Source organism: Sardina pilchardus, chromosome 4 (assembly GCF_963854185.1).
Source record: "Sardina pilchardus chromosome 4, fSarPil1.1, whole genome shotgun sequence".
Classification (NCBI taxonomy): domain Eukaryota; kingdom Metazoa; phylum Chordata; class Actinopteri; order Clupeiformes; family Clupeidae; genus Sardina; species Sardina pilchardus.
In genome coordinates, this window is record NC_084997.1 from 15,178,203 (window position 1) to 15,202,135 (window position 23,933).

Below are 23,933 nucleotides of genomic sequence, written 5' to 3' on the forward strand. Positions count from 1 at the left end.
ATGACAGATTAGCACACGTGAGATAACTTCGTTTTTCAAGATAATGGATTGGTTAGAATTGGTCAGAGGGCGGTGATATTTCACGATTTGAGCTATAACTAAGCACATAACCCGCTCCCGACCAGGTTTGGTTGCGAGCATAAGATACCATGGTGATACAGCGACGCTAAAACAAATCCACTTTCGTATGACAGCATACCCTGGTTTTGAGCGCAACATACCTCGCTAAGCCACTAATCGAGCTTCGTAGGACACCCCACTGGTATGTGCAAATGTTATGTGTTGTAGCAAACTAAGTGTTCAAGAATGTTCATTTAACACGAAGCTCTTGGAACATAGGTTCAGACTGTTTGCCAGACGTGAGTTTTACCGAAGTTCCAGGCTCCCGTTGGGTATTTGCACAGCGATAACAGGGCCGGCCCAAGCCTTTATGGGGCCCTAAGCAAAATTTCATTTGGGGCCCCCCATACCACTACCTCAGCACCAGATACTTCATCATCCCATAGGCTACACTGTGTGTGTAACATACCCACTATCATTACCATAATTTGTAATTTACTTACATCATACCGGTGTCATTCTGGCTGTTTTTAACATTACCAGAGTAGCAAACTCACAAAATTGTTCTAATTGTTTTGCATTTTTAAATAGAGTGGGGTGTAAATGTGTGCAAAATTAATTACACTATTTGAAAGTAACATCAGCAGACAAGACACTGTATTTACAGTAACAAGTTAACCAGTTTAATTTCTTTAGTTTTTCAAATTCAGAACAGACGTTCAAAGTTGTGCAAAATGTGCAATATGGTGGTGGTGTGGTGTGGCGTGTCTCGTCTTCCAGCTTCTTCTTTTTTCTTTTCTCGGCTCCAGAGGGATAGCTCCTTTTTTGAGACATAATTAAGTGGCAACGAATTTCCACTTCACGTTTCACATGATGACCGACAACCACACCAGCGGTGTATGATATCTGCATGCCCAACGGTGGCAGCAACCAACAGCAGGAATCAATTTTGAGAATAGGCCTATAGTATTTTGCGAATTGTGAAAGTAAAATGCAAATCACATTTATATGTGTAATACCATCTCGTTTCTATTATTCAATGATACTTTTTATTTTTACTTTTAAAAAGATATATATTATTGTGATCTTTTGGTGCTCTTGGGGGCCCTCTGGTGGCGTGGGGGCCCTAAGCGACCGCATAGTTCGCTTATCCCTTGGGCCGGCCCTGAGCGATAACACGCTCCGTCAGAGGTACATGTTTATTATGCAGTGGGAGGTGAGTGGGCATGCAGTGGGAGGTGAGTGGGCATTACTAGCATAATAAACATTTACCTCTGACGGAGCGTGTTATCGCTGTGCAAATACCCAACGGGAGTCTGGCCCAAGACCTTCGGTAAAACACACGTCTACCCGGAAGCGTCTGGCAAACAGTCAAGAGCTTTGTGTTAAATGAACATTCTTGAACATTACTTTGCTACAACACATAACATTTGCACATACCAGCTTGTTACAATACATAAACATTTGCACATACCTTGGTTGCACACGGGAACCACGTACCCATACGAGGCTATAGAACTCTGGACAGGGAAATAACAAAGCCTGCTGCCTGACGGTAGGCACATTTTATGAAAACTGATTTAGCCGCCAATGAGTTGTGAACTTGTGAACCACTCATAGACCTAAAAGAAACCACTCAGCGGCTAGCTGGTGCAGTGACGTCAGCGGGCTACCGTAGCTGCAATGGGACAAACTTCACCCAGACTGTGACTCTGCCGGTTACACATGTAGTATGAGTATTTTTCTGTATAACAACAGAGGCAAATTCCCACACAACATTCCTTTGGAAGAGTTTTTCTCTTTATCTCATTTAATCCACTCCGATTCAGAAGCATGAATCCAATTTGATAACAAAGGCTCATGAACGAGAGATAATTAATTGTTTTGTGAGAGAATGTGTTTCAAGGTCCTTGTGAACGACCTCTGCCTGATTTAGACCACAAGACTTATGATTAATCACAATAATTGTATGCATAGCTATGACTTAATTAAATCATTGTATTCATATCATATTTGCCCTTAAAATTATATATGGATTCAAGCCAGAACATTTCCACACACATAAAAAAAAAATGTATGTAACTGTAATGGATTTCCATACTTCTGTCATTATGAGAAAATATTCTAATTGTGTAGGTACAGTACAGTATGTAAAACAATTGCTGTCATTGCTTCAGGTCTGGGACGGTGTACAAGAAAGCAGTATACAGAGAATATGAGGATGCCACCTTCAAAAAGGCCAAGCCTCATCCACCAGAGTTAGGTAAATTCATCTGAACACATGTCAGGCATCTTGTTACCCCAGAGACCCGTCAAAACAGTTGTTGAGTCGTCTCTGTGCAATAGCCACAGACCAATTACAATTTACACGCAACAATGTGGTCTGATGAGACATCAGTCCAGATATTGTGTCTATGAGTATCCTTATGAGTATATTTCTTATGAGTATACTTTATGAGTACATACTGTATACTTGTGTATACTTAAATATGAAAAACTTGTGGTGTTGTTTTCTGTGTAGGTTTGCTTGGGCCAACGCTGCGTGGACAGGAAGGCGATGAGATCGTGGTAACATTCCGGAACATGGTGGAGCAGCCTTGCAACATCCACAGTCATGGCATCGAATATGGCAAACAGTCCGAGGGTGTGTTCAAGTGCATGTCAACACTGTGGGTTCTGAGAAAGTGTAAACCAGAGAGATGTCGGTAAATGGTGAGAGAGAGAGAGAGAGAGAGAGAGAGAGCGCGCGCGCATATTGTATGAGGATGTGACTCATTCCATTAAGTACACAGACTGGTTTACACAACCAGCTGTGTTTAACTTTTTCTGATATATTAACTACATGGAGAAGCAGTTTGACCACAGTCAATTCTTAAGTCCACTGAGAAAAAGGAAAAGAAGAGAAAAAAAAAACTTTGCTTGGTTTGCTAGGTATCCATCCCAGGGCAAGATATCAATATCCAAAAGTCGAAAAGTACTGCAATCATATACATTAAAGACTATTTATTTACAGTTTTTTTCTGAATGCTAAAGCACTAATCGTGATTCTTGTAACACAATTTCTAAAACTATTAACACATATAGCAAAACCACTCACTGAGTTTGCAAAACTAAAAGCACAAACACTGCTTTGAACTCAGTTTAACACACACTTTGCAAAACTGTAGGCACAATTCACTGCACAACACTCTTTTGCGGAACTTTAAACACAACTCACTGCTTACACTCAATTACCAAATTTCCAACACACTCCTAGCAAAATCATACACATGTATGGCTATCATTAACAGTATTTTGCCAACTGTCTGGCACATTTTCACATGTGAAAACTGTTTTAGATCATTAGTTCACTTTGTAATCAGCCTAAGCAGTGTAAATAAGGCACAGGTAAGATATCCGTGTGGTGTACAATGGAAGGAGCAGGAAGAGTGAGAATTAGAGGAGGCCTAGAAGAGGACGTGGAGGTGAAGGAGCGAGAGGAGCGAGAGCGACAAGGACAAGGAGCCCGGTGCCTTGGACAGGAGGACATTGCATGCAATGTACTGTAGATGAAATTTTGTGGCCGTACCCAGAGAGATGTCATGATGTAGACATTTTTTGTCTCAGTGAAATTACTATTTTTATTACTAGTTTTGACTTTGTATTTGTTTTGATGAGTGTGAACACCAATACTTGGATTCCTATATGTTTACAGAACTATGACAAAAGTATGACCTCAAACTGACATACTGTAGCCTACCTTGTGCACAGAGAAAGCAAAAGCCAGATGTGTCTTGTATTCATACCATCAGTGTGTAGTTGACACAATGTGTGCTTAGTAGATGATGGCTTGTGTTTACTGATTGATACAGAAACACCATTTTTACAAAGGTGTGAAGAGTTAATCAAGCTGTGTTCGCTTTTGCAAGAGCATTACAATGTTTTGAAAATTTGGTGAAAGGTTTTGCTATTTGTGTGTAGAGTTTTGCAAAAATAGCCAATGGTTACAAAAAAGTGCTTAACCAATTAGAAAAAACTGTAAATGACTAACTTAGCAAACAAGTTAGGAAATTGTTATGTTGGTATGCATTGGCCCATGTATGTAAAGGCAACACTTGTGTCCTTTTTGGTGAATGACACAGTTGTCTTTGCTGTGGTGTGCTTTGATCTCAGGAGCTTACTACTTCGACAACACTACCAAAAAGGAGAAGGAGGACGATGTGGTGTACACTGGGGGATCCCACACATACTTCTGGGAGGTGACGTCAGCGGTGACCCCAGCAGCCGCCGATCCGCCCTGCCTGACGTACACCTACTTCTCCCACATCGACCTCATCAAGGACTACAACTCAGGCCTGATCGGCACTCTGCTCATCTGCAAACCGGGTAAAATAATCGACTTATTATGACATTAATTAAATTACAGTTTTGGAAACTTTTGGTATTGTGGTGCAATATTCTGAATTCGTTCAAGAAGTTTTTAGGCAGTCAGCAGTCAAGTCAGAATTCTAAGAGAGCTTTATTCACGGTACCAGAGACCTATGTTGTGTTGCTAACAGACGCAGTCTGATGATACAATACAAAGTTACACTTCTCTTACACAGCTTGACACATCTCCTTTTGTGATATGGCAATCTTTCACTGGCCACATCACTCAACTCATCAGCATTGACCACACAAGGCTGTATCCCTTAACGGCCAATATCTGTGGCACCTCTCCAAGTCTGACCTTGACCCTTTAAGTTATGAGGAGGCGCCAACCTTCTCCAGAGAGAATGACAGCTCCCTCCCAGGGCCCACACTATCTCATCAGAAACAGCATGAATCCCGAAATACCTTGGAAAGGCAATACCACAGATGCTAGACACAAATAATCATCTCAGTTTCTGTCTACTTGAAAATTCCCATGAATAACTTGCTCTCAAACAAGAGCAAAAGAGTGTGATTCTCTTTGGTCCACTTCAAATTTGTCATTTTTCATTCTCAGAGGAGGAGATATCAGAGGAGATGTGGCCACAGAAAATGAAACGGGGCTTTAAGACTTGTTTTGTCCTCAGGAAGCCTTGATGACTCTGGGAAGCAGAAACACTTTCATCAGGAGAACGTTCTCCTGTTTGGCATTTTTGATGAGAGCCTCACCTGGTGTAGCAAAGGAGTCCCCTCCTCCACCGACAGCATCAAATACACCATCAATGGCTACGCCAACGGCACTGTGCCTGGTTAGTAGAATAATATGATGTAGCACATAGTAGTTTATCATTTCCATCATTTCGTTCGACTTGAATGTGTTGCCAGATATATTTAAAATATTCCAAATATTCCACTCTGCTTGGCTGATCTTATAATCAGATAAGAAGAGCAAACCTTTGTTCATGTTGTTGTTCCGTTTGGAAAAAGTGTTGAATGACACCATCATTAAAAAGGACAAGTGGTATCTTATTGGCAGCATTTCATTAATTTAATTTCGGTTTAACAGTAGGACCTGCATTCTTCTCCCTGCCACCCTATTCCTCCTCATGCCACAGGTTTGAGCGTCTGTGCCTACAGCTCTGTCAGCTGGCATTTCCTGGGCATGAGCTCTTCGCCGGAGCTCTTCTCTATTCACTTTAATGGGCAAGTGTTCTCGCAGAATGGGCACAGGGTGTCTTCAGTGGGCATCATAAGTGGCACCACCACCAGTGCCAGCATGACTGCAGTCCACAGCGGACGGTGGCTCATCTCTTCCTTCATTAGCAAGCATCTGGAGGGTAAGATGGCATCAGCACTGCCATGATGGTACCGTCATGATGCTCATTTCAACAGTTACAGACATGCTGTCACATTCTTTTTGTGTGTGGTTTTAGTTTGGTTAGTTGTACTGAAGAGTATCTCAGAATATAATTAATTTAAATTCTTCTAAAGTGATCAAATTATATGGCCATAACCAGTTGTCAGTGTTAGTGACAGTCGATTAGGAAAATTGCTTGCTTTAATTGGTTGTAATTTCCAACAATGTTTTTTTTAATATAATACATTATAAATCAACTTTTAGGTAATATATAGTGTTCACTTCACACAGTGAACTGACTGAATATACAGTAACTGGAATGCTCAAGCACATTTTAGTCACATATTTTGTGACATGAAGTCGATGTTTATTTTCCTTCCAGCGGGGATGCATGGCTATTTGATGGTGAAGACGTGCGAGGGCTTCACCAAACCCAGACGCAAGCTCACCCTCGAGCAGAGACTAGACAAATGTGGACCTACTACATCGCTGCTGAGGAAATAGTCTGGGACTACACTCCGAACATGCCGGACTACATTGATACGTTAGTGTCAACATCACACAGTTCATCAATACTTTGCACTGTAGAAGCAATGGTTTAGGTATTTCTTTAGCAGATTCACATTATGTTCACAATGAGTGAAATACAGTATTAGGCCTATTAAGGAAATTATAAAATAGTTGGTCATTATTTGGGATGAATCTAAACAGACAAAACATAGATAAATGAAAGCAAAACAAATAGGAGTCTGTTTCAAAATTTCTGAAATATCAAAGCTGCTGAAATATAGCCTAGAAATCTAGACGCACCCTAGCGGCAGCAAGTTACATTTACAGGGTATCTGAGCAGAGCAGATTCATGGGCCACCCCATTCCCAAACTGAACAGTACACGGACGAGACGTTCACCAAGAGGGCTGAGGATAAACAGAGGAAGATGGAACAGGGCATCATCGGCCCCGTGATCAGGGCGCAGATCAGAGACCAGATAAGAGTGAGATTATTATTATTATTATTAGTGGGCTTGCGGAGCACTAATAATAGCTAACTATTGTTCCTGTTAAATTTACTTTATTTATTTATTCTCATTCACCCACTTTTTCACACCGCTACTGCTCCTAGAGCGTTTGAGCTATCGGCACGGCTCCAACACTAAAAATTTAGGCCCGAACTGGTGTATCCCGCTTGTAGATTTCGGGTGGCTGCCCGTTGTCGTTTTTGCGTTATTGCTGTTTTTCTGCGTTTTTCTACCAGTTACACAGGTCATGTAAAAAAAGATGTGAAAGCGTGAAGCCCTGGCAACCACCCCAATTACCCTAGCAACGCCCTAGCAACCACCTTAATTATCCTAGCAACAACTTAGCAACCACCCATAGACCCAAAACACACCATACCTATTGTGAAGCATGGTGGGGGCAACATTACGTTTTGGGGATGTTTCTCTTCAGCGGGGACTGGGCAATTGGTCAGGATAGAAGGGAAAATGGATGCTGCCAAGTACACCCAAATTCTTGAGGAAAACCTGCATCCCTCTACTAGACAGCTGAAGATGGGCAGGTAATTCGCCTTCCAACACGACAATGATCCTAAACATACTGCCAAAAGAACAAAGCAGTGTGCAAAGCTATAATAGAGACATCCAAACAGATTGATGGCTGTAATGAAAGAAAAAGGAAGCTCTACAAAGTATTAAGTCAGGGGTATGATGACTTTTCCAACCCTGTTATTCTAGTTTTTAATTTTTAATTAATTTTCAGAACTGTTGACTTTTTTTTCATTATTTTGATGTTGTACAGCTAAATTTGTAAATAAAACTGGAAAAGATTTTTAAAAAAATGGGTTTTGATTTCAGGCTGTGAGACGAAAAAAGTAACTATTTCAAAAGGGTATGATGACTTTCTATAGGCACTGTATTTTGGCCTATTTGATGTTGCGTTAATGTCGATATTTTTTTATCCATGTGCCCGATTTTCATAAATGAGGTACTGTTGCGATCTCTATGGCGATCTGCACCGGATCAAGCCCACTTTTGCAGTTCCTCGGAGATGCAATTCTAGTTATTATTATTTATTTACGCTCAGGGAATTGAGGCTTCCATTATGTTCAGTGATGATGAGCAAGATTCATGCACAAAACAACAGCAATGAAAAATGAACATGAAGTTGTTAAAGATGACGCTCACCTGATAGGCTTCCTTCCCATTAGTGGAGCCTTGATAAATGTTCGCGTTTCCATACAGTGTGTTTACGTTATGATATATAAGGAATATTGGACAACATAGTATTCAAGAGAAAAATATTGCATGCACACCGACCTCTGGATATAAAAAAAAACAACACATTTTTTCTGATGCTGTCATTACAGATTGTGTTCAGCAACAAAGCCACCCGACCGTACAGTATCTACCCTCATGGTCTGACTATAGACAAAGCTGGAGAGGGAGCGAACTATCCTACAGGAGGTAAGGCACCATCAATTTGAATGAACGCCACTGAATTTGAATTTACACCATTTGATATGATTCATCTCCACCATGTTTTAACCTGCTGTGAACTGTCATATGTGATGACTCTGTGTGTCACTTGTTAGTGACACAATAGTTACAATGCAGTTGCAGTCTCTCTTTTAAAAGCTTATCAACCATTCTTATGTGGATATGTTTTATAATCTCATGAATTTGTGCCATTGTCAAGGGGGTAACAACTAAAAATTCAGTAAGGAAACTAATTTGGAATGACTTTTGGAAGTGTGGATATTCACTTTGGACAAAACCGTCTGCTAAGTAACATAACCGTAACCGTAACCGTAACCGTAATTCTACTAATTCTTATTAGTGGGCTTGCTGCAAGGCAGGCCCATCTATTGTTCTTCTTTGCCCGTTTTTTGAGAACGCCTCTTCTCCTAGAGCGTTTGAGCTATCGACGCGGTTCAAATACAAAAATATCAAGCGCCGATCCGTTGTAGGTTGCTTGTTACAGTTTTTTCCAATCGTATACACACTAAAATTAAGGTTATCAAACAGTTAACAATACTTAACACTTAAAAAGCAAAACACCTGCGCAGAGCAGTACAACATTAAGCACAAATTCAGCTTCACACTTTTTGCAAAACATTACACACAGTGAATGTCAAAACGTAAAACACATTTTAACACCTTAGACACAGATAAAGATTGTTAGGTACTTCCTTCTCATTACAAAGCCCTGGCTTGCCAATGGCCACACTAATGAACACATTGAATAATCACATCCACCAGGTGTGTAAGCACGCATGTGCAAAATTGAAAACGCAGCACTCAGGTGTGTTATGCTCGATCCTCGAGGGGCGTTCCCATTGATCTATAACTAACACTGGATAGACTATCCCATTGTTTTCGCCCCATTATTCTTTATGTCGATCAGTGAGGATCAAGGCCCGAGGAGCGAGGGAGGATGTATAAAAGCCCAAATGAGAGGCACCCATAGCCTGTGATGTGGATGAACTCTAATGGCTTGATCCAGCTAGACGGAGAGATGATTAGAGTATTACGTATTGTTGTTACTTGTTTGTATTGTTGCTTTAGTTTTTCTTCAGTGACTGTAAGTGTACAGTACTTTTTATTTGTGTACAATTTTTTATTTTTCTACACTTTACAGTAGTAAGAACTATAATTTTGCCATTTTCTGTTGATTGACTTGTCACTGTAACTGAACATATGGTACAGTGAAAGAAAGAAATATTGTCTGCAGCATCAGTTTTGTGCATTACTTGATGAGGGTTCATCAAAATATTTTTGTCATCTAAATTATCCTAATGCTCTCAAACAATATGTCTGAATAAGATCCATATATTGGAGGAGGGTTTTTACAGATGTGTTTTGAATTTATTGTGTTGGTGTGTATAAGATAGCGACAGTGTGGAATCATTCGAAGAATGTGTTAGTGATATGAGAACAGTATAAGGTTTTATCAATGTGTTTATTGTTTTGACAGAAATATTTCATTTTGCTAGCAATCTGTTATGTTCTGCTGATTGGGTGTTGTGTTTGGTTAATTGTGTGATGTGTTTAGACAAAAAGAGCCCCGTTTTCAAAATTGTGTGTAAACGATTGGAAAAAACTGTAATGTCGGATGGCTGCCGGTTGTCGTTTTTCCGGTATTCCCATTTTTAGACCCTTGTAGTTCCGCCATGCTCCACCAGAGGCGTTTCCCCATTGAAATGAATGGGGGACTGTTCAGGAGTATACATCACTGCCCCCTGGTGAGCAAGCCCACTCTTGCAGCTCCTCCACGAAGATGCACATTTCTAGTTGAACATGTGCCCCTTCCTTCTTTTCCTGTGGTCTGTAGAATGATCCACAGAAAACCATCCGAAATTGTCGTAGACCAGTGTATTTCACTCTCAGCTGGCCAGCGTAATAAGCACCTTTCCTCCTCCAGGGAACCAGACCCACGCAGTGCAGCCTGGAGAGATGCACACGTACATATGGAATGTGATCGATGAGGACGAGCCGTTGCCCAATGACCCGCGCTGCCTGACCAGGATGTACCACAGTGCAGTTAACACCCCACGCGACATCGCCTCTGGCCTCGTAGGCCCACTGCTCATCTGCAAGAGGAACTTCCAGGTAACCCTCCTGCTGGATGGTATCCATTCTATCCATCTATCTATAAATCTATCTATAGTTTCTATCTATCTATCCATCTATACATCTATCAACTGTATCTTCAGTATCTATCTATCTGTCTGTGTGTCTGTCTGTCTGTCTGTCTTTCTGCCCGTCTATGTAAATGGTGATATTTGTACTTTTCCAGTTGTTTGCTTTGAAGAGTCCGATTGAACCAGAACATTTGTTTGTCTCGCAGTTGAAGGCCGACAAGGAGCAACAAGCCATGTTTGCTGTTTTCGACGAGAACAAGAGTTGGTATCTGGATGAAAATATTAAGGAATACTGCAGTGACCCAGCCAGTGTCAAAAAAGATGCCCCAGACTTCTACGCGTCAAATGTTATGCACTGTTAGTACCAGACCTGTGCCCCATACATATACCAACACTGATACTTGATCGTGTCAGGTCTTCCATTTGAGTATTTACACACACATACACACACACACACACACACACACACACACACAAACACACACACACACACACACACACACACACACACACACACACACACACACACACACACACACACACAACAGATATTCTTGTTTTCATTACCTCCGCCAAGAATGTTATGTTTTCATCGGGGACCAGCGTTTGTTTGTCTGTCTGTCTGTCTGTTTGTTAGCAAGATATCAAAAAGTAATGGATGGATCAGGGAAGGTCAGACATGACCCAAGGAAGAAACAATTACATTTTGGGAGTGATCCGTATCACCGTCGGGATTCCGGAGCCGTTTATGTTTTTCGCTTAGTGGTGTAATGGCATGGTATGGCCACGTGGTGGCAATCTGAATAGTTTAGGTTAAATGTATGACAACCTGCGCTCTCTGAATGCTTTTCTAGTTGATCTAATTTCATTTATTTTCAATTCCATGTCGTATAAATCAAACTGCAGTTAGGTTATTTTGATTTTCACATGACAGTGAGTGAAATCCACAATAAAAACATGATTTATGAATATTTGTAAAAAAAAACTGAGATCTATGTTTTTGCAAATTAACTTTCAAACACAAATGAACACCTTCATCTTGTTTAATCCAGAGTTTAATTCCACGTGTTTAATTTACCATTTTGTCATTCCTAAAGCGATCAATGGCTATATGTTCGAGAGTGGCCAAACCCTGGGCTTCTGCAATGATGATATCGTCACCTGGCACGTCTCCAGCGTTGGAGAACAGACGGGCATCCAGACGGTCACCTTCTATGGCCATACGTTTGAACTGAACAACAGGGAGGAGGACTTCCTCAAACTGTTTCCCATGACAGGGGAGACCATCAGTATGAAAATGGACAATATAGGTGAGAAAAGATAGGCACTAACCAGTCTCTTTCAGATCAAGTGCCTTTTTCATTGTTGATGGTAGTTTTTTTCCCTCATATTCTTGTCTAAAATCCTCACAAATACCATGCTGCTGCTACATACTGTAGACATGTTACGTAATTGTTAATTGGGGATTTTTATTTTCTGAAAATATTTTGACAGCACCAAGGGCATGAGAGTGAAATTTAGAGACGTAGTGTGCTTCCGGGATTACGTTTACGAATATGAGGATGGAGAGGGAGAGTACAATATTTGGAAGCCAGAGGAATATGTGCCCATAGAAACAAAGAGTGTTGTAGAGGAATTGCCCCTAGTATTAGACAAGCAATCTTGGAATGAGAATGTAAACGTGAACACTACAGAAACTGGGAATGAAAGTCTAAATGTGAACACAACAGCATCTTGGAATGAGAATGTAAACGTGAACACTACAGCACCTGGGAATGAAAGTCTGAATGTGAACACAACAGAGAGAACGTCTCTGGTGTCTTCTGTCAATAAAACCACTGGTAATTCCATCAACAGTACTCACATGTCTTTGCTGGCTAACACGTCAGAAACATCTGTCCCGTTGGCAGCTCCTTCATCAAACTGGCCAGTGAATGAAACAGGGAGTGGCTCCATGTTAAGCAATAACACATCTGACTGGTCAGACATACAAACCAACATCACTGAACACAATGTCTCATTAGCATTGGTGGACCCAAATATGGTGCTGTCAAACATGTCAGAAGTTCCAGATGACAGAGGCAATGACACACAATCTTCTCAAAATGTTACTGCTGAGTGGGCAGCAGACAGCAACAAAAGGGAGGGTGCTGAAACCCCTCTGGCGCCACTCACTGAGAGATGGAATGAGACTGGGGTGCGACCATTCAAGGGGCACGCCATGAGAACCAGGAAGAAGAAACAGTACAAGCCCCAGGCCAGGTCCAGTTTGAGCCCAAGAGGGTTTCAGCCGAGGGGAGTCAGGCCCATCTCAAATGAGAAGGACACCTTGAACAAGGCCATAGTCATCGGGCTGCCCCAGACAGACTTCAACGATAATGACTTACATGCAATTCCAGATGACCACCACGACAGAAAGGATAGCACGAGCACGGAGGAATATGAGTACATTGAGTATAAGGACCCGTACACCCAAGGAGTGGAGACCCAGGGTATGACACTAGATGAGACAACACAGTATTTCCTGAAGAATCTGCCAACGGGCACCAACGTGAGACAGTATTTCCTGAGTTCGGAGGAAGTTGAGTGGGACTATGGCGGCTATGGACAAAGGTAAAGTTGCAGAGGAAGCACACAGAAGGGTAACATTGATTAAGTCACTTGGGCCCTATGAATAAAGCTCATGTTTGGACCTTAATAAGTTATTTTTTAATACAATTGTATTAATATTCATTACAAGACTGACTCATACAGCTTTTTCTGGGTGTTTGCAGAGTTCAGGAAATGTTCACTTACTGACAAACTTATCAAAACCCCTGACAAATGCATTTATCTTAAAACTAGGCGGTTTGACACACATCCTGATGGATTGCATACTAAATTCACCAAGGTGGTTTTTCGAGGGTATCTGGACCCCAACTTTAAAATACCAGACATCCGAGGAGAGGTTGAGGAACATCTGGGAATACTTGGTCCTGTAATCAGAGCCGAGGTTGGAGACACAATCATGGTACGTTAAATCCCAGTGAAATATTGTAGTAATTAAGAGGATACATCAAACAAAAGTACTTTAGTCACCATTGCACTTGGTTAACTTTCCTTCGTTATCCACTGTTCTCTACCCATACTCTAACTCTACCCATCTCTACTACTTCTACATCAGGTTGTCTTCAGGAACCTGGCAAGCAGACCCTACTCACTTCATGCAAACGGGATCAGATACATCAAGCAAATGGAAGGACTGAACTATGTGGACGGCACACTGTACTGGTACCAAGATGATAATGCAGTGCGCACCAACAAGACGTACACCTACATGTGGACAGTGAGCTCCAAAGTGGGACCGAAGGATGGCGAACCCAACTGCCGCACCTGGGCCTACTACTCTGGAGTGAATCCTGTCAGTAACGTCTCATACCATTGAGTGATTTATCTCAATGATCATATTCAATTAACCAAGTTGATATTGTGACTGAATTATTCTGTCTGTTTGCGTGTTTGCTTGTTTGTTTGTTTGTTTGTTTGGGTGTGGATACTTCACAGGAGAGAGATATCAATTCGGGATTCATCGGCCCACTCTTGATCTGCCGGAAGGGCAGCAAAAAGGCGTCCAGAGATGAAGCCAGCAGAGAGTTTGTCCTTCTTTTCATGACGTTTGATGAAAACAAGAGCTAGTATTATGAGAAAAACTATGAGATGATTCGAAGGAGAAGCAGGAAAACTGCCATGGATCCTTTGTTCAAAGAGAAGATTAAATTTCCAGGTACTATTTTGTGTGTGTGTGTGTGTGTGTGTGTGTGTGTGTGTGTCGTGTGTGTCGTGTGTGTCGTGTGTGTCGTGTGTGTGTGTGTGTGTGTGTCTTGTGTGTGTGTGTGTGTGTGTGCCTTAACAATGTTTAGGCTTTTTGCTTCTGTGTATGTGAGTCTAAACTGTTTGTCTGTCTGTGTGTTTTTGTAATACGAATTTTCAGAGTGTGTCAAAAAATGAACCATATATATCAATTCAAATGTTGTGAACACATAATAATCAACACTGTTCTCTGTACAATTCAAGCCATCAACGGCATAATCTTTGGCCTGAAAGGCCTGAGAATGTACGCCAATCAACTGGTCAACTGGCATGTCTTTAATATGGGGGCAGAAAATGATGTGCACAGTGTCCATTTCCACGGCCAGACTTTTCTGAACCACCAGAGCAAACTCCATCGACAAGGCGTCTATCCCCTTCTTCCCGGTCAGACATTTCAAAATTCACAAATTAGATTTTATGGCTTATGGTGATTTAAAATGTTATGTTGTAGTTGTATTAGAACATGATAATCATACAGATACAACGCCGTTTTAATGCTAGATTGAATGAAGATCAACTGTAGAGACTAACAATGTAGAAACTGAAGCTTCATTTTATTTATTTACTTCTTATTTACTTACTTAGTTTGACTAAATCTGATTTGTTGTGTGTTTTGCGTTACCTCAGGAGGATTTGCTACCCTGCAGATGTGGCCAGCTAAGCCAGGCCTTTGGCTTGTTGAGTCTGAAGTTGGCCTGTCCCAAAAAAAAGGAATGCAAACTCTGTTCCTTGTGATAGACAATGGTACAGTACCAAACCACTGGATCTCAGATTTCAACACAAATGTAACACAATTTCACTTTTTGTCAGACTAATGTTATAGTAATGACATATTCCTGATAGAGAGTTGAATCAAGCACAATGGTAATGTAATCTTATTAGCAGATGTTCATGTAATCGTCAAGTTATGCAACTGATTTTGAAATGTATCACTAAATCTAAAAAATGCAGTCATGTAACTTGACATCTATGTTCCTATAATCATCTGAAAATTAATTAAAGATTTCATGTTTTCACTGCTTAAATCTTTATACTGCACTTGGCAGATTGCTACTATCCACTTGGCCTTATGTCTGGCAGTATTGAAGACAACCAGATCACAGCCTCTGCAACCCGTTCTCATCTCTGGGCGTCATGATATAAGGCCGTTTTGTCACGTCCTTCGGCGTTTTCTACACACGCATATAGCGCCCTTGTGCGTTAAGAGAACACGCGCATGGCTTTCAATCAACTTCAGTGTAAAACCATCCGCGATGGTAGCAGATGCCCTTGGCTTCACCCGTCATTAACGACTGCATAGACGTACGTTTGGAGCAACAACGAGTTATATTTTCTCCATGATGATAGGCTAGCCTACACTTACAACAATAGTTCATTAATAGTTTTCTATATAGAGGAGTTTATTGGCCGTTTTTAACACCTTTATCGTGTGTTTATCTCAATGTAACCCACAGTCGTTTCACTGGACGCAGTCGGACTTGACTTTCCATTGACCCAGGTGAGGCGATAGCGGACGCTCTCAGTAACAGCAGCGTGTAGACAATTTACTTTTGTTTTAAACTAGTCAGTGGTAACCTTAATTTAAACATGACTGTGTGCTTGGTAGGCTTAACCAAAAACACGACAATATGTGACATAAACAGGCCATCAATGGCCCGCACAGAGAAGTTTATTGACCGTTTTAACACCATTATCGTGCGAGAGAGACGCTCATGGCTTTCAACTATCCACAGTCGTTTCACTGGACGCAGTCGGACTTGCCTTTCCAAGTGCGGCGATAGCGGACGCTCTCAGTAACAGCAGCGTGTAGACAATTTACTTTTTTTTTTTTTTTTTTTTTTTTAGATTATTTTTTTGGGCTTTTTTTTTATGCCTTTAATGGACAGGACAGTAGAGAGAATGACAGGAAGTGAGTGGGAGAGAGAGTCGGGGTGGGATCCGGAAAGGACCACGGGGCGGGAATCGAACCCGGGTCGCCGGCGTACGGTGCAGGTGCCCCAGTCAGTTGCGCCACTGCCGGGGCCTACTTTTGTTTTAAAAAGTGAATCACAAAAAACTTTTTATTAAGTTAAGACAAGGAGGAGTGCCTGGCTACATTGTGAGGGTACTTGCCTATTGGTACGCTCACCAGAAAATGCACATCAAATGGGGGGGGGGGTAGTATTTCGGACCCTTTTAGTGTGACCAATGGGGTTAGGCAGGGTGGCATTCTGTCCCCTGTTTTATTTAATCTTTACATGGATGAGCTGTCTAGAAGATTAAATGGATGTAATACAGGCTGTATGATTGGTGGTGTACTAGTCAATCATCTGATGTATGCAGATGACCTTGTGACATTAAGTCCCAGCAGTGCGGGGCTGCAACAGCTACTTAAGGTATGTTCTGAATATGGTTTACAATTTGACATAAAATATAATTCCAGCAAAAGCGCTATTCTAATATGTAGAACTAAGCAGGATAAAAGCCTCAAATTTCCTGTGTTTAGACTGTCAAATAATCCTCTTGAGGTTTGCAAAAAGATAAAATACCTTGGACACTGGATTACAGAGGATATGAGTGATGATGATGACATATACAGGCAGCGCTGTAAACTATATGCACAGGCAAACACTATAGCCCGTAAATTTACATCTTGCTCCAATCAAGTCAAAGTGGCTCTGTTCAAGGCATACTGCACACCACTTTACACTGCTCACCTCTGGTTCACTTATAAAAAGGTCAGCATGCAAAAGTTACAAGTTGCATATAATGATGCTTTAAGAATACTCAGGGTTCCCAGAGGAGGGAGTGCTAGCCAGATGTTTGTATCTGTAGGAGTAAGCACACTTCATGCACTTCTAAGAAACCTAATGTATAAGATTTCACTGCGCCTGGATGAGTCGCCCAACAATATCATGGTGGCACTCTCAAATCCACTTATGAGTAGCACAAGGTACACATCCAGACTGAGAGCGCACTGGAGAAAATGCCTGTATACATTTTAATAATTGTTTGTCTATAATGTATTATCATTGTTAATATGTATTTGTAATGTCTGTCTTGTGTAAATGTGGACATGTGTCTGGCAAATAAACTGAATTGAATTGAAATTGAATTGAATTTAAACTAGTCAGTGGTAACCTTAATTTAAACATGACTGTGTGCTTGGTAGGCTTAACCAAAAACATGATAATATGTGACATAAACAGGCCATCAATAGCCCGCACAGAGAAGTTTATTGACCGTGTTACAGTTTTTTACGATTGTTTACACACTAAAATAATTTTTTCCACACAATTAGCAAAATTTTACTCCAAGGAGCAAAACACCTCTACAGATTTGCACAACATTACACACAATGTCTGCTTCACCCTTTTTGCAAAATATTACACACAGTGATTTGTAAAACTCTACGCACATTTCCACACCTTAGACACAGATAAAGATTGTGAGGTTACTTCCTTGTCATTACAAAGCCCCGGATTGCCAATGACTACACTAATGCACGAATTGGATAATCACATCCACCAGGATGTCATTGAAAATCTGTAGTAGAATTAAAGAAAATGGTGCATCCCAAGGCTTCAACCTGCAAAACTGATCTGGCAACTGGAATCAGAGAAAGTTGGAGCCAGATTGATGAAGAATACTGATTGTCACTCATTAAGTCCATGCCTCAGAGACTGTAAGCTGTTATAAAAGCCAGAGGTGGTGCAACAAAGTACTAGTGGTGCGTTGAAGTGTTCTTTTGTCAATTTGTTTTTCATGATTCCATAATTTTTTCCTTGGAATTGAGTGATTCCATATTTTTTTCCCCTCTGGCTGGTCTAAAACAAGCAACTGTTACTGATTAACTAATTTTTTTCTTGATTTCCTTTAATGTTTCCTAAAGCCAGAAAGTTGCCATTTCAAATTAACTTAGTTTTGTGTCATGTCTGTGATCTGGCTTTTTTCTAAAAAATTAAACAACTGGATTAACATCCTCCAAGACTGGTGATTCCATATTTTTTGCCAGGGGTTGTATATATATATACAACAATATATTTCAATCTTTTGTCTATCTAGCAGAGGTGGAAAAATCCAGTTTCAGAAAGTAAATGTAGCCCTCTATCTCTCTACCCGTGCGCGCCGCCGGCTGCTAGCACCTCCATTGTCTGCTACTCTGCGTTGTGTTTTTGTGGTGAACGTGAGGGTGCGATCCGGTATGAAGGGGGGGGGGGGGGGGGGGGCACGGACAAAGAAGGGTTTGGGATTGTGGCGAGATGTTTATTTGGCTTCCACAGCATCTAAAAGATTGATTACAAATACTAAAGAAAAGATGGCGTCCTAGGCCAAACATGCATCAACCCCACAGTGCATCCAAGGAGACAAACAAACTTACGAAAAATGAAATCATAAATGATCCTGCAGTGACACCTAGTGCCGTTAGATACACCGCCTTACATAAAAGTCCTACCACATATCTGTGCCAACCATTCATTTAAAACTCTAATGATTCTAATTAGCACAACTCCTCAGCTAGGTAGAGCAGCTAATTGATGAGATCACCTGTGCTAAGTGCACAGGTAGAATCAATAGGCTACATGATCTGACTTTTACTCACTGAAGCTTTCCCACCTCTGCTATCTAGCAAACAAACTAGCAGACACCCTAGCCTCACAAACCCCAACAAAATCACACTGCCCTCACACAACAAACACACATCAGGAGTGTTACCTAGTCCAGGGTAACAGACATTACTATTGATGCTGAGTAGGCTATCTATCTGTCTTTATCTGCCACAGCATAATGACATGCATCAATGGCTGCAGATTGAGTTGAAAGATGTGAAGAAGATCACAGGGATCATCACCCAGGGGGCAAAGTCACTGGGCTCAAAGATGTTTGTCTCTGCCTTCATTCTGGAGCACAGCAAAGATGGAATCAGGTGGACTAAGTACTCAAGTGACTTGGATTATGAAGCATCGGTAAGTACTGATAGGTTTGTGTGATTTACCAAGTGATGTTTATTGTTTAATAATAAAAATATAAAGTATTTGTCAACTCCTGAATTACTGTTTCTGCTGGGGGGTATTTCACAAAACCAAGATAGGGGATTTAGACAGGCTTACTGGGTTATCCTGGATGAACATAGCCTTGACTTGGTTTCACAGAAGAGATCACATATAAGTTACCATGGGAATTTATACTTGGAAGCTAGCCTGCTCCCGACCAGGCTAACAGCCAAGCTAAGTTAATTCTAATGGTAATTACATTATCTGATTGGTTCTGCTAGCTGTCATTCAAATCAGACCTCCATGCGATTTTTTCAAAGAGCTGTATTCCATTCATATATTATTTGCTACTTGCATTTACTCGCAAAACACAGCAGAATGTCTGCCTAATACCATATGGATGTTATTTAAATTATGGTGGCCTTATAATTAATAACATACTCGTTGTTTGCTTATTTTTTGACGGACGTTTGATGAATAGCCTAGTAGTTTATTGGAAGTGGAGGGGACATTTTTCAAAGGTGTTTTCAACTAATTCGACAAATTAAGATATATATAGTCATACTGTGTGCATCTTTGCGGTGGCAAAGCGCTTTCTTAATGACGTTGCGTGCCGAGACAAGGAAGCTCTCACACGTGGGTGCATACGTACATTTGCATTCACTTGGTCTGCCACACCTACTCCCGCTATGTAACAGAAATAATCATGATTCCCATCCAAAAAAGTACAACTTTACCTCGTTGTTAGTCTATATCAAAAGCGGTTGTTCACTTTGTGTGCAAGACGCTATTTTTCGCGTCTTTTTTTATTCCAACCGTGAGTTATTTGGGGGAGAAACGAGAACGCGCACACATACCGAATAACTTACACCTGGCTTGACCTAGCCGCCTCAATTCATCTGCGCTCAGCATTAGTGAAACGTGTTTTGCATGTTTACTTTGACCAGGCTTGGTCAACCGCGTGTGTCGTCACTTATCTTGGATCTACTTACTCTGGTTTTGTGAAATAGGCCCCAGGAATTTGAGGGAAACACCGATAACAATGATCACAAGAAAAACTACATATACCCTCCCATTTTTGCCAAATTTATTCGGATTGTTCCCAGGAGGTGGCAGAATTCCATTATTTACTATGAGAGTTGAGCTTCTTGGGTGTGATTTTGAGTGAGATTAAAATGGAAAGAATGACAGCTGGAAACTAAACAATAAGCATGGATGACTGGTCCTGACTGTAATTGTATTATTTGTATTATTTTGTGCCAGGGTGATTCTGCATTATCATGTATGCAGAATCACAATGTGTAAGTACTGGATAAAATAAATTGTTTTGGTAATAAAATTAACAGCTGTATAGTATTTGTTCGGTGGGGTGAATTCACCGAGGATGCCATGTAGTATGGAGAAACAATCAATTAAAATTAGTCAGGACCTATCTTCAAAAGGGACAGAATGAGAGCTGGGAAACTAAACAATGAGCATGGATGATGTTATTTTATTATATTGTGTTATTTATTATTTTGTGTTAAGTGCTGAAGTGCACTTTATTTCCTGTGTCATGCTGCCATCTAGTGGTCATGGAATATTTAAAGGCATAGTTTGGTATTTTACACTTTAAGCCCGTTATCTGTATTGCCTAGGATCCAAACGAGTGGTTGACATCTCGAAGATTGGTCCTGTTGTTGCAATTTGGCTGCTTTAGAATGTTCTCTGTATGGCTTCAGCCAGAGCCATATAAAGAAATCTTTATAGGCTATGGCTCTGGCTTCTGCATTGCTCGCTATGGACCAGGGCCCGTATTCACAAAGAATTTTAGGGCTAAAAGTAGCTCCTAACTGGCGAATTTAGGAGAAACTCCTAAAAATAATGGGTGTGTCACTCCTAACTTTAGGACTCCTAATTTTTCTCACTAAAAGTAATTCACAAAGCATTTCGGTGTCAACTACTCGTTTGCATCCTAGGCAATAGGCCTACAGAAAACGGGCTTAAAGTGTAAAACACCGAACTATCCCTTTAACACCCATTACCACGATTGGAATAGGCCTAGATGTGCCCTCGACTATTTGTCTTTCATTTGGGTGATCAATCTAATGTTTCTAATGTGTTTTTCTTTTCATACTTCGTTCCTTTATAAATTGTGGTGTATCATTTAAGGTGCCCTTTTGAATGTAATTACTCTGACATTTAAGAAAAAACGTCTGCCGATAAGGGCCGGGTTTCCCAGGGCCCGTATTCACAAAGAATTTTAGGGCTAAAGTAGCTCCTAACTGGCGAATTTAGGAGGAACTCCTAAAAATAATGGGCGTGTCACTCCTAACTTTATGACTCCTAATTTTTTTCACTAAAAGTTATTCACAAACCATTTTAAGCCTAAAAGTAGCTCCTAAGTCTAGGACAGCGTAAAAGAACTCGAGAGGACTTCTAAGACCTATTCACAACCCGCTTTTAGTGGCATTTCACGTCGCGATGTTTTGAAATGACCGTGCAGTGCAGGAGCTCGCTGTCATGCAAGTAAGGGATAACGGCCGACGAGGTGACCGGTTCGATGGAAATAATGGCTAGGTCATATGTGTTTTGACATGTGTAGGTCAAAAGGTCAGACCGCACAATAGATTTATAGCATTTGAACATTTAAAATTTGTATGAAATCAAAGGTTGTTTTTTGGAGAAAAGAAGCTTTGTGTTATGTGTTGGGCAGTTAACTGAATTCACCCTGTGTGGTTTGACATGGGTAAGTCAAAAAATTAAGTCGCAGAATAGATTAAAAAGCATGTATCAACATTAAAAATCAAAATAAGTTTTTTTGACAAATGAAGCTTTGTGTTATGTAGGCAAGCCTTGTAGTAACACGTGCACGTTGGTTTGACACAAATTTGTCCCTTTTAGCCAGTGCTGAATAGGTTTTTCGAATGTGCACATGTCGAATATCCAACATCCAATATAAAACCAACTTTACCACGCTAGGGGAGCGTGAGAATGGGTGCTTCTGTCTGTATCCCTGCATGCCTGCCTGCGTGTGTGCATGTGTGTGCGCTTATGTACGGTGGCCGAGAAGGGCCAAACGCGCTCAATTAGAGAAAGCAGTTTCAAATACAAAACGGTGCAAATTAACAAAAGTACAAACAGAGAAACGTGGTACAAATGAAAAAAACGCACTGCAAGAAACAAAAGCAAATGCATCTTCATGAAATGCGCTGCAGGAAGAGAAACGATGCAAAACACAAAACGCTGCATCTTCATGAAATGCGCTACAAATAGAGAAACGATGCAAGATACAAAAAGCTGCAAGTACAGCGCTCCTACAACGGAAGTGCTCCAAACCTCCAGAGGGCGCTCTCACAGTGACAGCGCCATGGAGAGGCAGACACACAGGAGGATGACGAGTTCTTCTAAAATGTAGTACAACGTCACGTAATGTACAGCGTTGTACATTGACATAAACATAATATATGAATATAAACAAAGACAAGTCACATTACCTTGCTACGCTGTAATGCAACTTCTTCTTGCGATCAGTTTTTGATTGAGACGTTAGAAGAACTCGTTTTGTATTTGAAACTGCTTTCTCTAATTGAGCGCGTTTTGCCCTTCTCGGCCACCGTACTTATGCCTATTACTCGATGTAATTGTTATTTAGGTAGTTCTGATGTGAAGGTTTATATATGTGTCTTGAATTGGTGTATGCCTGCTTCCAGTGTGCATGCATGGAAGTATTGACGTAGTGGGGTTATTGCTGTTTGTGCACTTACCTCAACATTTTGGTGGCTGTTGCTAGGAAAATAAGAGTGTGGGTTGAGGAAAATGTTTGTGCATGGATTGTGCTGTGGATACGCTGACTGACTTTTTTCATTTGGATATTGAAGAGATGAGTCTGACCTAGAATGGGAGCCTGCCAAGACACAGCAGCCAGGAACCTCTTAATTCCACCCCCTAGCACCCACCAACCCCCCTGCGGCTTCAGGAGGAGGTGGAGGGAGAGGAGGAATCGGAGAGAGAGGAGGAGGCCCCCTTACACCCACCCCACCACCCACCACACCACCTGCGGCTTCAGGAGGAGGCGGAGAGAGAGGAGGAAGCGGAGGGAGACGAGGAATCAGAGAGAGAGGAGGAAGCAGAGGGAGACGAGGAATCAGAGAGAGAGGAGGAGGCCCCCCAGCACCCACCCCACCTCCTGCGGCTTCAGGAGGAAGAGGAGGAAGCGGAGAGAGAGGAGGAAGCAGAGGGAGACGAGGAAGCAGAGAGAGAGGAGGAGGCCCCCCAGCACCCACCCCACCTCCTGCGGCTTCAGGAGGAAGAGGAGGAAGCGGAGAGAGAGGAGGAAGAGGAGGAAGCGGAGAGAGAGGAGGAGGCGGAGAGAGAGGAGGAAGCGGAGAGAGAGGAGGAAGCGGAGAGAGTGGAGGAAGCGGAGAGAGTGGAGGGAGAGGAGAGAGTGGAGGAGGCGGAGAGAGAGGAGGAGGCGGAGAGTGTGGAGGGAGAGGAGAGAGCGGAGGAGGCCCCCCAGCACCCACCACACCACCTGCGGCTTCAGGAGGAAGCGGAGAGAGAGGAGGAGGAAGCGGAGAGAGAGGAGGAGGAAGCAGAGAGAGAGGAGGAGGACGCAGAGGGAGAGGTGGAGGAAGCAAAGAAAGAGGAGGAGGTGGAGGGAGAGGCGGAAGCAGAGGGAGAGGGAGA

The 23,933-nt window shown here is 41.7% G+C and overlaps 1 protein-coding gene across 1 annotated transcript; it reads left to right on the plus strand.

The window, feature by feature from the left end:
- Positions 1 to 2,038: 2,038 nt before the first annotated feature.
- Positions 2,039 to 20,571, plus strand: LOC134078007 (coagulation factor V-like). Its single transcript, XM_062533638.1, is given in 24 exon segments — positions 2,039 to 2,134; positions 2,238 to 2,323; positions 2,582 to 2,704; positions 4,213 to 4,425; positions 5,097 to 5,258; positions 5,565 to 5,786; positions 6,189 to 6,266; positions 6,269 to 6,354; positions 6,695 to 6,799; positions 8,170 to 8,266; positions 10,224 to 10,411; positions 10,650 to 10,800; positions 11,541 to 11,753; positions 11,883 to 11,886; positions 11,938 to 13,056; positions 13,288 to 13,453; positions 13,607 to 13,843; positions 13,987 to 14,206; positions 14,497 to 14,676; positions 14,920 to 15,097; positions 16,634 to 16,667; positions 19,083 to 19,238; positions 20,283 to 20,390; positions 20,392 to 20,571. Coding segments are annotated over 24 exon segments (4,170 nt in total). The 5' UTR covers positions 2,039 to 2,132; the 3' UTR covers positions 20,434 to 20,571.
- The last annotated feature ends 3,362 nt before the right edge of the window (positions 20,572 to 23,933 follow it).